At 44.4% G+C, this 13,127-nt stretch overlaps 1 protein-coding gene across 2 annotated transcripts in view; it reads right to left on the reverse strand.

Annotated features, from left to right (window-relative positions):
* The window catches only part of LOC147016594 (uncharacterized), a 60,464-nt gene extending 51,780 nt beyond the window's left edge, over nt 1-8,684 (reverse strand). For both annotated transcript variants that reach the window (XM_085845407.1, XM_085845406.1), the window contains exons 1-3: nt 8,484-8,684; nt 1,518-1,628; nt 170-280 (exon numbers count right to left, since the gene is read on the reverse strand). In XM_085845407.1, coding sequence (XP_085701533.1) covers nt 170-280; nt 1,518-1,628; nt 8,484-8,537 — 276 coding nt within the window. In that variant the 5' untranslated portion in view covers nt 8,538-8,684. The remainder of the gene's footprint in view (nt 1-169; nt 281-1,517; nt 1,629-8,483) is intronic.
* Between the last annotated feature and the right edge of the window lie 4,443 nt (nt 8,685-13,127).

Genomic DNA, 13,127 nt, shown 5'->3' on the forward strand with positions numbered 1-13,127 from the left:
ATTATCATTCGAACATTCTATAATAAGTTATCACATATCTGGTGAAAATTGTGTGTCAATTGGATAAGCTGTTTCAGAGAAAACAGAAAATTAGCACGTATGTACGTACAACCCAAAAACAATGCTTCCAGCGACGTCAGCAGAGGCATGTAATGAAAATGTACTTTACCTTTTGTGATAAACTAGTTCGACAGAATGTTGGCTCCCATGACGGCTTCACCGACAGCTTCGCACCTATCGGCCGCTCGTCCAATGCTGATAAAAAACACATTGGTTGTTTCTGCACGGCACACAGGGGATTTAACACGACGTCAATGGGACAATGATCATCACCTTCAAGCAGTTCATCAAGTACTCTTTCTTACCGATGAGCTACGTATTTCACACAATATGAGGGACTGGATATTAAAATTGCCAAAAATGGGTGACAGCAATGAAATACAATGTGAGGAAAATATCGTTATTACAAGCAGCAGAACAATCACCATTGATCAGCATTCACTCCCTGACAATATGGGTCACATGTCAGCACCAATTTTGATGCTGCATCGTGGGTTTTGGTCATTCCGTCACCAATGTGGCTGCTGGTTTAGGTGACAAGACAACGGAAAATTGCATTCAACACATCTTCTGATAATAAATGGCAACTTGTCATAGTTGCTTGAAATTCTCAGTCCCCTTTCATGCCATTATGAATGCTTGACTATCGAAATACCAAGCTGTGCACTTCAAGTGGTAAGGCTTAACTGACAGAAGCATGTAGCGTTGAGAGGAGGGTGGAGCGAGTGCTGGTGTTGTGAGCGGAGGCAGTGGTGAGAACCTGGATAGGATTCGGGTCTTGGCTACGACTCCTCTACCTTCAAATCCATGCAGGTAGAGCCAAGTGAGCCTTACAAAAATAATTTAAGTTGTCTGTGGACAGACAGATAAAGAACAAGAACGGCACTCGACAGAGCACACGCCTCCGCCAGGCTGAACAGTATAAATTTTGTATCCAACCGATAGGCCGGATCTGCATCTGGACCTGAACCAAAATCTAATTGGCTTGTTCTTGTCACCTAACCAACTCATCCATCTAGTTTTGGCATAACTCATCCACACCTTTTTGAGACGGCTTTTATAAATCTTTTATAAATATATAATATAAATCTTTTATAAATCACTTTTGGCCCTATCTCTCAATGGTGAAGAATCACCTAAAATTTTTAAAACGGTCGAATCTTCACAACATTTGAATCCAACTTGAATGTCCTCGTCACACACCCAACCTGTCCACCAAGTTTCGTCCAAGTTCGTCCACAACTATTTGAGATATCCTGTTCACAGATAAACAGATGAATAGAAGACGGGGGTGAAAATGTAACCTCTGTCCACCTTCGGTGGTGGAGGTAAAGAGGGAAAATAAAAGGAAACATAACATAAAAGAGAGGAAAATGAAGAAAAAGAAGCACCCTGTGTGGTTTCCTTTCACCACAAGCCTTGACGTGTATGGAGGAGAAAAAGAGAAGGAGTATTACCTTTGCAGAGATGTGAGGACGAGAAGATTTACTCCGTGACCGTTGCTCCACGTGTCCACTCTCAATTATTTGCTCATCGCCAATTGAAGGAAGGAAATAATTTGAATCTCTCTGTACAGCAAGAGCAACATAACAATTGGTCAGTGGGGCGAAGATCAAATTAAATCATCATTACAGAAATGGCCAATCCACACAATAAGGAGAGAGAAAACAAGAGAGCATGGAAAGCAACACCAAGTACTCGAACCAATGGATGACACACTGTCACAGCTGGGATTTTAAGTTCTCATTGTCTATCCCAGGTCAATGAACCACTTCATTGTGGGAGAATAAGCATGCCATCGGTTCACAACATTCACCTGCAGTATTCGCTCAGAGGCAGCAGGGCCTCCCTGTCACCGTCGCGGCGGAGGTTTTGGCGTTATCGATCCTCATTGTGGTGGCTCGTTTAGGGGACAAGACAACTATCTCACACATTAATCTCCCAGCGGCAACAGCAAGTACAAGGACACAACCACCAGCACTTCCACCACATGGATTCCTTGTGCACCGAATAACGGACGAGCACGAGACGCCAACATTAGGGAACTGGCAATGACATACCAAAGTGCACTTCGACATGGTGACAATCAATGAGATATTTACCATCTCCTAAAGGATGGTTGGTATCCATTAAACGTTGTGACAGCGAATACACGATGGGGGTTGCAGACACACTATGGGGGTTGCAGATCGGTTTTGATTTTGAAAAATTGATGGTGTTCGCATGATAGTGTAGCAGCATAGCAAACCTGTTGTGCATTTTGTGATACAAGCACCAAATTTGGCACAAATGTACATGAATATGTTGCGAACATTTTCAGATATTAGGCCACTTGAAATTCTCTCTTTATGTCCGCCATATTGGATTTCAAAATGGCCGACACTTGAAATCGACATTTGCTATTATCTCTGGACGTAATGCAGCTATTGACTTGATTATGGTATCTAAATGTATGTTTTTGGGGGCAAGGAATCCAATGGTACCATTTTCAACTAAATATTATCAATCACAGTCTGTTATATAATTTGTACATCATTTGCATCCCATGTCTTGCAAACACGAAGAGCACCTCAAGTGACTGCAGCAGCACTGTACATCCTGCAACACCGTGCCTACAACCACTACTGTCTGGGAGAAACCAGGGATGCAGAGGACCTTCCGGAGTTTGAAGACTGGTGTTGCCAGAGAGGAGAAGACATCCCCCAGTTTCACTACTGGGCAACCGTGCTGGAACTAGAACTGTTGGTTCTAGTGTATGTGCGTTCTCTCAGGCAGGGATCGTTAATGATGTACCTCGATGCTCTGACAGAGCTGGTCCCCTGGTTCCATGCACTGAATCACACCCACTATGCTAGGTGGATACCAGTGCACCTGAAGGACATGGCCGAACTCACCATCAAACACCCAGATGTAGCCAGGAAATTCAGGGAAAGCCACTTCACCGTTCAGAAAACACAGAGGGTGTTCTCTTCAATCCCGATTGACCAGGCACATGAGCAGAATAATGCCTGCATCAAAGGAGACTGTGGAGCAGTTGGGCTCACTGACAACCCTAGTGCCCTACGTCGCTGGATGGTTGCGGGACCAGAAGTTGCCAGGGTGATCGAAGAATTCCAGGATGGGAACCAACACTGGAGATGGCAAACAGAAGACACACGTCATCATGATCAGACGCCAAGTGTACAGGCCTCATTTGTGAAAGATGTTCGCTCTCTCGTCGGTGTCATGGAGGAGATGGGCAACCCATTCGAGGAGGAGAGTCAGGATGTAGTCAAACTGGACACAAAGGAGATCGCAGATCCTGCTGCTGTGGAGACCGTGATGAATGCCAAGAGGATTGGCCAACAGCAGTTCGAGGCTTTCACCAGAGAGTGTCTGTTGGACAGAACAATGACAGTGGACGCAGCCATTCCTCATAACAAGCTGAAGGTGTTCAGCACTTCCACTCCAAGAAGCCAGAGCATAGGTCAGCAACAGCTCGCCTCCATCAAGAATGACCATGAACTCTTCGCACGCCTGTACATTGGCTGCCAGACGAGGGATGGAAACCTTGAGGAGTTCTTTTGTCATGAGAATCAGGCATGTCCTCCTGCATTGTCTGATGGTGGAAGCCTCTGCACTGGTACCAAGAGTGATCTCCTCACATGCTTGGAAGAAGTCTCCGACGCGAAGACAGAGACACCTGTCACGACCTGTATTGTGCTTGATGGAGCAGCGATCGTCCAGATGCTGAAGCCGGCTGCATCAAAGACCTTTGAAGAGTATGCACAACAGATCTTCATCCCATATATGTCCACGAAGCTGCAAACAGTGTCACGCCTGGATCTGGTCTGGGATACTTACCTTGCTGATTCACTGAAAGGTAGTACATGTGCAAAGCGGGGACGAGGTGTGCGGAGACGTGTGGTGGCTGCCGCAGCCATACCAGGAGACTGGCAGAACTTCCCACGAGTGGACAGCAACAAGACCAAGCTGTTCAGGTTCCTCTCAGCAGCTCTCATGGAATGGTTTGACCAGGAAGACAAGCAACTCGTCATTACTGATGGAGAGGCAGTGCTCAGCAAGCCACTACTGCCAGATCTGACCTCACTCGCCCCATGTAACCATGAAGAAGCTGACAGTCGGATGTTGCTGCATGCATCTCACGCAGTCCAGCATGGACACCATGCAATACTCATCCGGACTGTAGACACCGATGTTGTGGTGCTGGCAGTGTCTCTGGCACAGGAGTTGCAAGCAGAAGACAAACTGTGGCTGGCATTCGGAACAGGCCAGAGTTTCCGATACCTAGCAGCACACGAAATAGCACCTGGATTGGGACGAGAGAAGGCTCGTGCACTGCCAATGTTCCACACTCTAACTGGATGCGACACTGTGTCTAGTTTTCATAGACATGGCAAGAAGACTGCGTGGGCAGTCTGGACGGTACTGCCAGAACTCACTGAGGCGCTGCTGCTGCTGTCCTCTGCACCTCGTGACATACCAGACGATGCAATGCGCATCATCGAGAGGTTCGTGATCCTGTTGTATGATCGAACCAGCAAATGCACAGACATTGACAAGGCCAGGAGGAAACTCTTCGCAAGGAAGAACAATGTGCAGCTCATCCCTCCAATACTGCTGATACTGTCAGCAGTATTGGTCAGATACTGCTGCCAGCACCAGAGCTCCCTCCACCAACCAACTAGGGTTGGTTAAGGACTGGAGAAGGACAGTACACACCTTACTGGACCAGGCTAACTGAGGCAGCTCACAGCTGCATTGAGCTGGTTTCTTGCAAGTGCAAGAAAGGGTGTATGAGGCGCTGCAAGTGCAAAAAGGCTGCCCTTCAGTACACAGCCCTCTGTGTGTGAAGGGGACTGCACATGACGATGAGTCAACAACATACATGTACTTGTGGCAATGCTGAACTTGTTAACATGACACTGTTTATGTACACGTATCTTCAGTACCGGTATATACCTAGCCTCAAATACTAGACCATGTAGCATGTCAGAACTAAGACATTCTTTTCAAAGTATTGTGTTGAATCCAATATTTGCCTAGATAATTTCCAAATAAAATTATATAACAGACTGTGATAGATAATATTAAGTTGAAAATGGTACCATTAGATTCCTTGCCCCCATAAACATACATTTAGATCCCAGAATCAAGTCAATAGCTGCATTACGTCCAGAGATAATAGCAAATGCAGATTTCAAGTGGCAGCCATTTTGAAATCCAATATGGTGGACATAAAGAGAGAATTTCAAGTGGCCCAATATCTGAAAATGTTCACAACATATTCATGTACATTTGTGCCAAATTTGGTGCTTGTATCACAAAATGCACAATTTTTTTTGAATATTTGGGCTAAGCCACCCCACTGAGGCATAATCTGTGTAAATCGAAGCACAGAGGTCATGAACGTTACAGATATGATCAATCTTTCCTCATTCTTTTTTATTTTTATTTTTTGTATACCTTGGTCGAGGCTCGTATGAGAGCTAACACACAACTCACAGCAAGGAGGCATGAGACAAGAGGGGCGGGAGTGGAAGGGACAAAACAGTGGGGAACAGACACATTAGGTGAACTGTGGAAGGAAGAGGGATGGGGATTCCCCACAATTATTCCCACAGGATCTTACTGCAGCGAGCAAGCAGAAGTACACATTCACACCTTACATTTACAAGAACGTGTTGTAATTACAACGACTGTAATTATATACCACCAGTACCCGGTGAAAAATTAACTTTCACCCTTTAAAAATCATGCCAATAAATTATTCAAATATTAGCTGCTTTTCTTTTGTTTCCTTTTCTCACCTGTGTTTCAAGTCGAGCCAAAGGTGGTGTATAAACAGATCTACTGTTTGATCGGGCGATATATTAATGTCATGTCAATAAAATGGGAATGTTGAAAAAGAAGTCTTGAATAGAGCAAATGTTTCCTGAATGTAACCGATCCGAGAAAACGCGATTGAATGAGACTTTCCATGATTGTAAATGAAGGAGGAAGAGTTTTTGTTTTCATGGAAATTGAACCAGCCCCATCTATCCTCACCTGACTCAACGAAATCATACTGTTTGCAACCGGTCCATCTATCCTCACCTTACTCAACTATATGATACTGTTTGCAACCGGTCCATCTATCCTCACCTTACTCAACGAAATCATACTGTTTGTAACCGGTCCATCTATCCTCACCTTACTCAACTATATGATACTGTTTGCAACCGGTCCATCTATCCTCACCTTACTCAACGAAATCATACTGTTTGTAACCGGCCCATCTATCCTCACCTTACTCAACGAAATCATACTGTTTGTAACCGGCCCATCTATCCTCACCTTACTCAACTATATGATACTGTTTGCAACCGGTCCATCTATCCTCACCTTACTCAACGAAATCATACTGTTTGTAACCGGCCCATCTATCCTCACCTTACTCAACTATATGATACTGTTTGCAACCGGTCCATCTATCCTCACCTTACTCAACGAAATCATACTGTTTGTAACCGGCCCATCTATCCTCACCTTACTCAACGAAATCATACTGTTTGCAACCGGTCCATCTATCCTCACCTTACTCAACGAAATCATACTGTTTGTAACCGGTCCATCTATACTCACCTTACTCAACGAAATCATACTGTTTGTAACCGGTCCATCTATCCTCACCTTACTCAACGAAATCATACTGTTTGTAACAGGCCCATCTATCCTCACCTTACTCAACGAAATCATACTGTTTGTAACCGGTCCATCTATCCTCACCTAACTCGACTATACTAAACTGTTTGAAACTGCCCTATCTATATCATACAGTTTGAAACCGGCTCCAGGCAGGGATAGACACAGGCGGGGACGGACACACACACACACACACACGCACAAATGCACACAGGTGGGGATGGAGGTAGGGACGGGCGACCGCAGGGAGGGACGGACAGACGGACAAACACAGGCAGGCACAGAAGGACGCTGGGACGCCAAGAGTGATCTGCTTTTATATCAGTAAAGATCTTTGAAGCCACACCGACACACCGACTCAACGACACACCGACTCACCGACACACCAACACACCGACACACCGACTCACCGACACACCGACACACCGACACACCGACTCACCGACACACCGACTCACCGACACACCGACACACCGACACACCGACTCACCGACACACCGACTCACCGACACACCGACACACCGACTCACCGACACACCGACACACCGACTCACCGACTCACCGACACACCGACTCACCGACTCACCGACTCACCGACTCACCGACACACCGACTCACCGACTCACCGACACACCGACTCACCGACTCACCGACACACCGACACACCGACTCACCGACACACCGACACACCGACACACCGACTCACCGACACACCGACACACCGACTCACCGACACACCGACTCACCGACACACCGACTCACCGACACACCGACACACCGACTCACCGACACACCGACTCACCGACTCACCGACTCACCGACTCACCGACACACCGACACACCGACACACCGACACACCGACACACCGACTCACCGACTCACCGACTCACCGACACACTGACTCACCGACACACCGACACACCGACTCACCGACACACCGACTCACCGACACACCGACACACCGACTCACCGACTCACCGACACACCGACACACCGACTCACCGACACACCGACTCACCGACACACCGACACACCGACACACCGACACACCGACACACCGACTCACCGACACACCGACACACCGACTCACCGACACACCGACTCACCGACACACCGACTCCATGGTAGTCGTGGTTAAAAGTTGTGCTCCGAGTGCGGGAGATCTGCGGTTGGAACCACGGCCGAGTCATTCCAAACACTTGAACAATTAATGGGACGTGCTTCTTCCTCTCTTGTCGCTCAACATTGAAAAAGGATGGAACACGGAGAAAGAAACAACCACATTCAAACATGGCGCAGGTTTTCATGGGCCTCCATTGTCACGACCTCCTCCTCCTCCTGCATTGAAGTTCATTGTCCGTTGTGAGGGAACTTGTGGTATTTTGACGGTAAACTCGAGTAATTTGACTGCGCACAGTCGACGGGTATGAACCTCCGTCCTCCCCTCACACAAACACCTGAGTATTTGGACATATATTGCAAAAATCCTTCATAGTAAAATATGTCCGATGCCTGGAAAATGTTCGTATTTCGTTTGTAACATTTTGGATCTCGTATCCGACCCAAAATCTAATCAGTTTGTTGCCCGAAATAACTTCACCCTTTAACTAAGTTTGATCGAATTCTGTGAAAAGTTTTATTGAGTTTTCATCGCGTAAACGAGAATACGGACGTTCGGACGTTCGGACGTTCGGACGGACAGAAAAACCGGGAAACAATAAAAAAAAAACCAAACTCACATTCGCTTGCTGAGGTACACGACCTTCCATCATGGCGAAACGACGAGTTGCCATGTTAAATGGATTAAAAAAAAAAAACAATCAAATCACAGACGTTTTGGCAGAACGACAAATCGTGCTTTTCCTCACGGAACGTCGTCTTGCACTCCGTGACCGATTCCACCTTGGCCGACTCTCGCAGTTGCCCGTCTCCCTTGGTTACAAAGGGCGCGCGCGCCACTGTGACGCAACAGAACACAAAAAGTTGCCCCGCCCACACAACACTAAATCGTCGATATTATATTGAGGTAAAAAGGTGAAAAATAAATGAAATATTTGCCATTCAAAAATGACATTTGTGGATTGAAAAAAATGAATAAATTCTTCAGTTGTTAGAATTTGACCCTTTTTTTTTTTTTGCTTTGTTCGGACCCCCACGATCGCGGTGTATTTACTTCTGATTTTTTTTTTTAACATTCTCATACTACTGTATGTGTAAAATTACGCCTTTAATGATAATGCAGTTAATTTCCCGAATTTACCAGACACAATTTACCAAAGAGAAGGGATTCGGTTGGTGCGCTGTTTCATTGGAAACTGCAGCTTGGTATGTGTTTTTTCTTCTTCTTCCAATTGGTACATTTTCTGTCGACATGATGAAGTAGTTCGCGGTAGTATTTTAAAGATTTTTTTTTTTTTTAGTCCGGTCAGTTTGGGTCAAAAAATTTACAGACTGGACAAAACAACCAAACTTGGCGAGAAGGTAGATTAGAGTCCAGAGATTAATTTTTAAAAAGGAGACGGCGACGATCGATTCTCTGTTCAGCACCAAACGGGCCGAAACTTGGCCCAGATCGATGGGCGTGACGTCAGAGTATCTGTGTGGAGGAACGCGCCAATTTGACGACCCCCCCTAATTATACGGTGCTCCGCGCGGAGGGACCATGGAACATCAATAATGGCGGCAGTAAGTTGTGCTCTGAATTCATGTCATTCTTTCGCGTTAGAAAATCCATTTTCTGGGTAGAAAAGGTCGCGTTATGACATCCAATATGATTTTACTAGTCCATACATCCGAATGGTGTAGTAGAGAGGGTGTTCCATATCAAGTGTACACATTTTTCAGCGAAATTTTGACATCGTCTCAGATTTCACTCTTTTTTGTGTGCAAGTGCTTGAATCCACGGTAAAACATTATGTGCCAATTTTCAGACCTGGGGGCCCATCAGGCCCACTTTAGGGCCCCCCAAGGCCCCCCCCCAATTTGGGTGGCCCTGGTTGACCCACAATCTTCCAGTGGCCATATCACAGGTTGTAGTTGTCCGATTTGGATGACCTTGGTGTCAAAATGCTCGTAAAAGCGAGATCTTTCAAATCGCGTAAAGTAAAATCACTCCGAAATAGTAATTCAAAAAGTTATAAGTTTGGGGTGCCCTTTGACCTTGGGCCCCCGCCCCCCAGCCAAACCGATGATCCCGATTTTTTTCGTGTGAGAAAACCTCTTCATATACTCCAACACCTCAGCATAAATAAAAATGGGATCTCAATGGGTTCAAGTGTGATAATGGTTTTATTGTTCGGGGTCCACATATCATTAATTCTTGATTCGACATTGGGCGACATTTGCCGTCATCGTTCCAATGACGTCACCTGCCGGCAGGAGACTTTATGTCTGAAATTGACAATCATCATCTCTGGACTAATATATATATATATATATATATATATATATATATATATATATATATATATATATATATATATATATATATATCATCATTTGCAAAAAATTATTCTGCCTATTGATTTTTAAGTGTACATTTTTTGTATAACCATCATCGAATTAAGTTATAAATGGGCTAATCTCAGTTTTTGAATATTTTGCAGTAAGCATGGCGACTGAAGATCGAAAGGAGTTCCGAAAATACTGTTGAGATCCGTTCAGCTGCCATAAAACGAAACAACGAAAAGATCTTCACAATGTGTCAAATGATATGTTGATGAAATTTTCTTCAAAGGTGAAAAAAGATGACAGACTTTGTACTTCGTGCAGAAAAAAAAACTTTCTCAGTTGTCACCAGAGCATATTGAAGAATCATCTTCGACCGGTTCGAAATTATCATCAGAAGGTACTATCGAAGGCATTGCAGAATCTATTTTGACAGATGAGGACGAGGAGGTTTTTAAGCGAGAAGCAGAAGTTGACCTATTAAACCAGTCGTTATCAATGATAGGCAAAAGCCCATTCGACAAACAAAAGGCGGAAAGGAACCCAGGGTACGTTCCTGAAAAGCGAAGTAAAGTGAAAGATTCTGTGCGAAAGAAATTAGAACTAGTTGCTGGACCAAGCACTGCGGAGAAAACACAAAATGCAGCGTCAAAATGTGATGAAAACTGCATGCCAGAGGTAATCAAAAGCCTGAAAGAAAAATACGTTGTTTCGAGCCGTTCAGAGCAAATACGTATACTGACAATATTTGCTACTGTAGGTATATGAGCATCAGAGGGATGATGAGTGAATTCAGTTGCTCCCAAAGAATGGTTGTGCAAGCCAAAAATTTTAGAGAAAGAAAATGGTATGTTATCATCTCCAAATCCCAAACAGGGTAAAATATTGCCTGACGAAGTGAAATCCGCTGCAACCGAATTTTACCGAAGTGATGAAGTCAGCCGAATAATGCCTTGAAAAAAGGACCGTGTGGTGGTCAGGAATGAACATGGAAAAGACAAAATTCAAAAGTGCCTGATACTAAACAATCTCAAGGAACTGTTTCAGAAATTCAAAGAGAAGAACCCTGGCTTGAAAGTTGGATTCGCAAAGTTCGCCATGCTCCGTCCCTCGGAGTGTGTCGTGGCCGGTTCAGGCGGTACACACAGTGTATACTGTATGTACGATACATCAAAATGTGAAACTCAAGATGTTTGGTTCCAAAATGCCACAGATAGTCGAACTTCCAAGCTATCATCATGTGATAGCATAGTTTGTAACCCAGCACAACCGGCATGTTATTTCAGAACTTGTGAAAGTTGCCCATCAATTGAAGACTCCAAAACCGAGCTACTGAGTGCTTATGAACTAGAGGATATTGATGAAATTCAGTTTAAATGGTGGACATCCACCGACATATCTGAACTGAGCTCCATGGTCCTGCCTTTGGAAGAATTCATTAATAAATTCTGTGAACGCGCGGTGAAATTATTGAGACACGACTTCATTGCCAAGGCCCAATCGCAGTTTCTGAAAAATAAGAAAGACGAAATCGGTGAAGGAGAATTTGTCATTATTGGAGACTTCTCAGAGAACTAATCGTTTGTCGTACAGGATGCGGCCAAAGGATTCCATTGGAACTGCTCTCAAGCGACAATTCACCCCTGGGTTTACTCTTTCAAATTGGACGATGGCAAATTAAACCACGATTCGTTCACGATTATATCAGAATGCAATATTTACGACATTGTCTCAGTCCACCTCTTCCAAAGAATGCTCATTGAACACTTGAAATCCAGCTTTGGAAATGTAAAGAAACTTTACTATTTCTCAGACGGTTGCGCTGGCCAATATAAGAATTGCAAAGCCTTCATAAACCTATGTCGTCACAAATCAGAGTAGGGTATTGATGCAGAATGGCATTTTTTTGCCACAAGTCATGGCAAGGGCCCTTCAGATGGTGTGGAAGGTACAGTCAAACGAGAAGCAACACGTGAGATCCTGCGTAGACCTTACGACAGTCAAATTATTTCTCCCAAAGATCTTTGCGCCTTTGCTGAAAATGGTTTGAATGAAATGAAGTTCGGTTACGGGATACAAGAGACGTATGACGAGGAAGAACAAAATCTGGAAGAAAGGTTAAAAACGGCCAAAACCATAGATGGAACTCAAAAACTTCATGCTTTCATCCCTATTTCTGAAAAAGCTCTTCAAGTACGTGAATTCAGCCTTAGCGAGGAACACCGTATCGAGGTAGCTATTTCAAAATCAACACCAACTTTTAAGGGGAAACTCTCAGGTTACGTCACAGTGCACTATGATGGAAAATGGTGGCTTGCCGGCATCATGGAAGCCTTTCAGGACACTCATGAAGTGAAAGTGAATTTTCGTCATCGAAACGGGCCCACAAATAGTTTCTCTTTTCTTGGCATTGAAGATCACTGCATTTTAGACATTTCTGATGTACTTCTTTCCGTAGAACCAAAAACTGCTACAGGTAGAACCTACACAATCAGTAAAAAAGAAACACAGCTGTCAAATAAAACATTGGTTGGCAAAAAATCTCGACTATAATATGCTAGGAAAAACTCTTACTCATCCTAGTATCGCTTCCAGTTCCTGCATGTGCATGTGGAAAATTTATGTACAATATACTGATATAGTGTATTGGAAATCTTGCGTTCAAATATTGTGCTATGTATTGTGGCGTATTGTGTGTCCAGCACCCGATTCCCCGAACAATAAAAGAATCATCACACTTGAACCCAATGAGATCCCATTTTCATTTATGCTGAGGTGTTGGAGTATATGAAAGGGTATTCTCACACGAAAAAATCTGGACCATCGGTTTGGCTGGGGAGCAGGGCCCAAGGTCAAAGGGTGCCCCAAACTATAACTTTTTGAATTACTGTTTCGGAGTGATTTTACTTTACGCGATTCGAAAGATCTTGCTTTTA

Source organism: Eptatretus burgeri, chromosome 11 (genome assembly GCF_056783735.1).
Source record: "Eptatretus burgeri isolate ZD-2024b chromosome 11, Ebu_testis_v1, whole genome shotgun sequence".
NCBI lineage: Eukaryota > Metazoa > Chordata > Myxini > Myxiniformes > Myxinidae > Eptatretus > Eptatretus burgeri.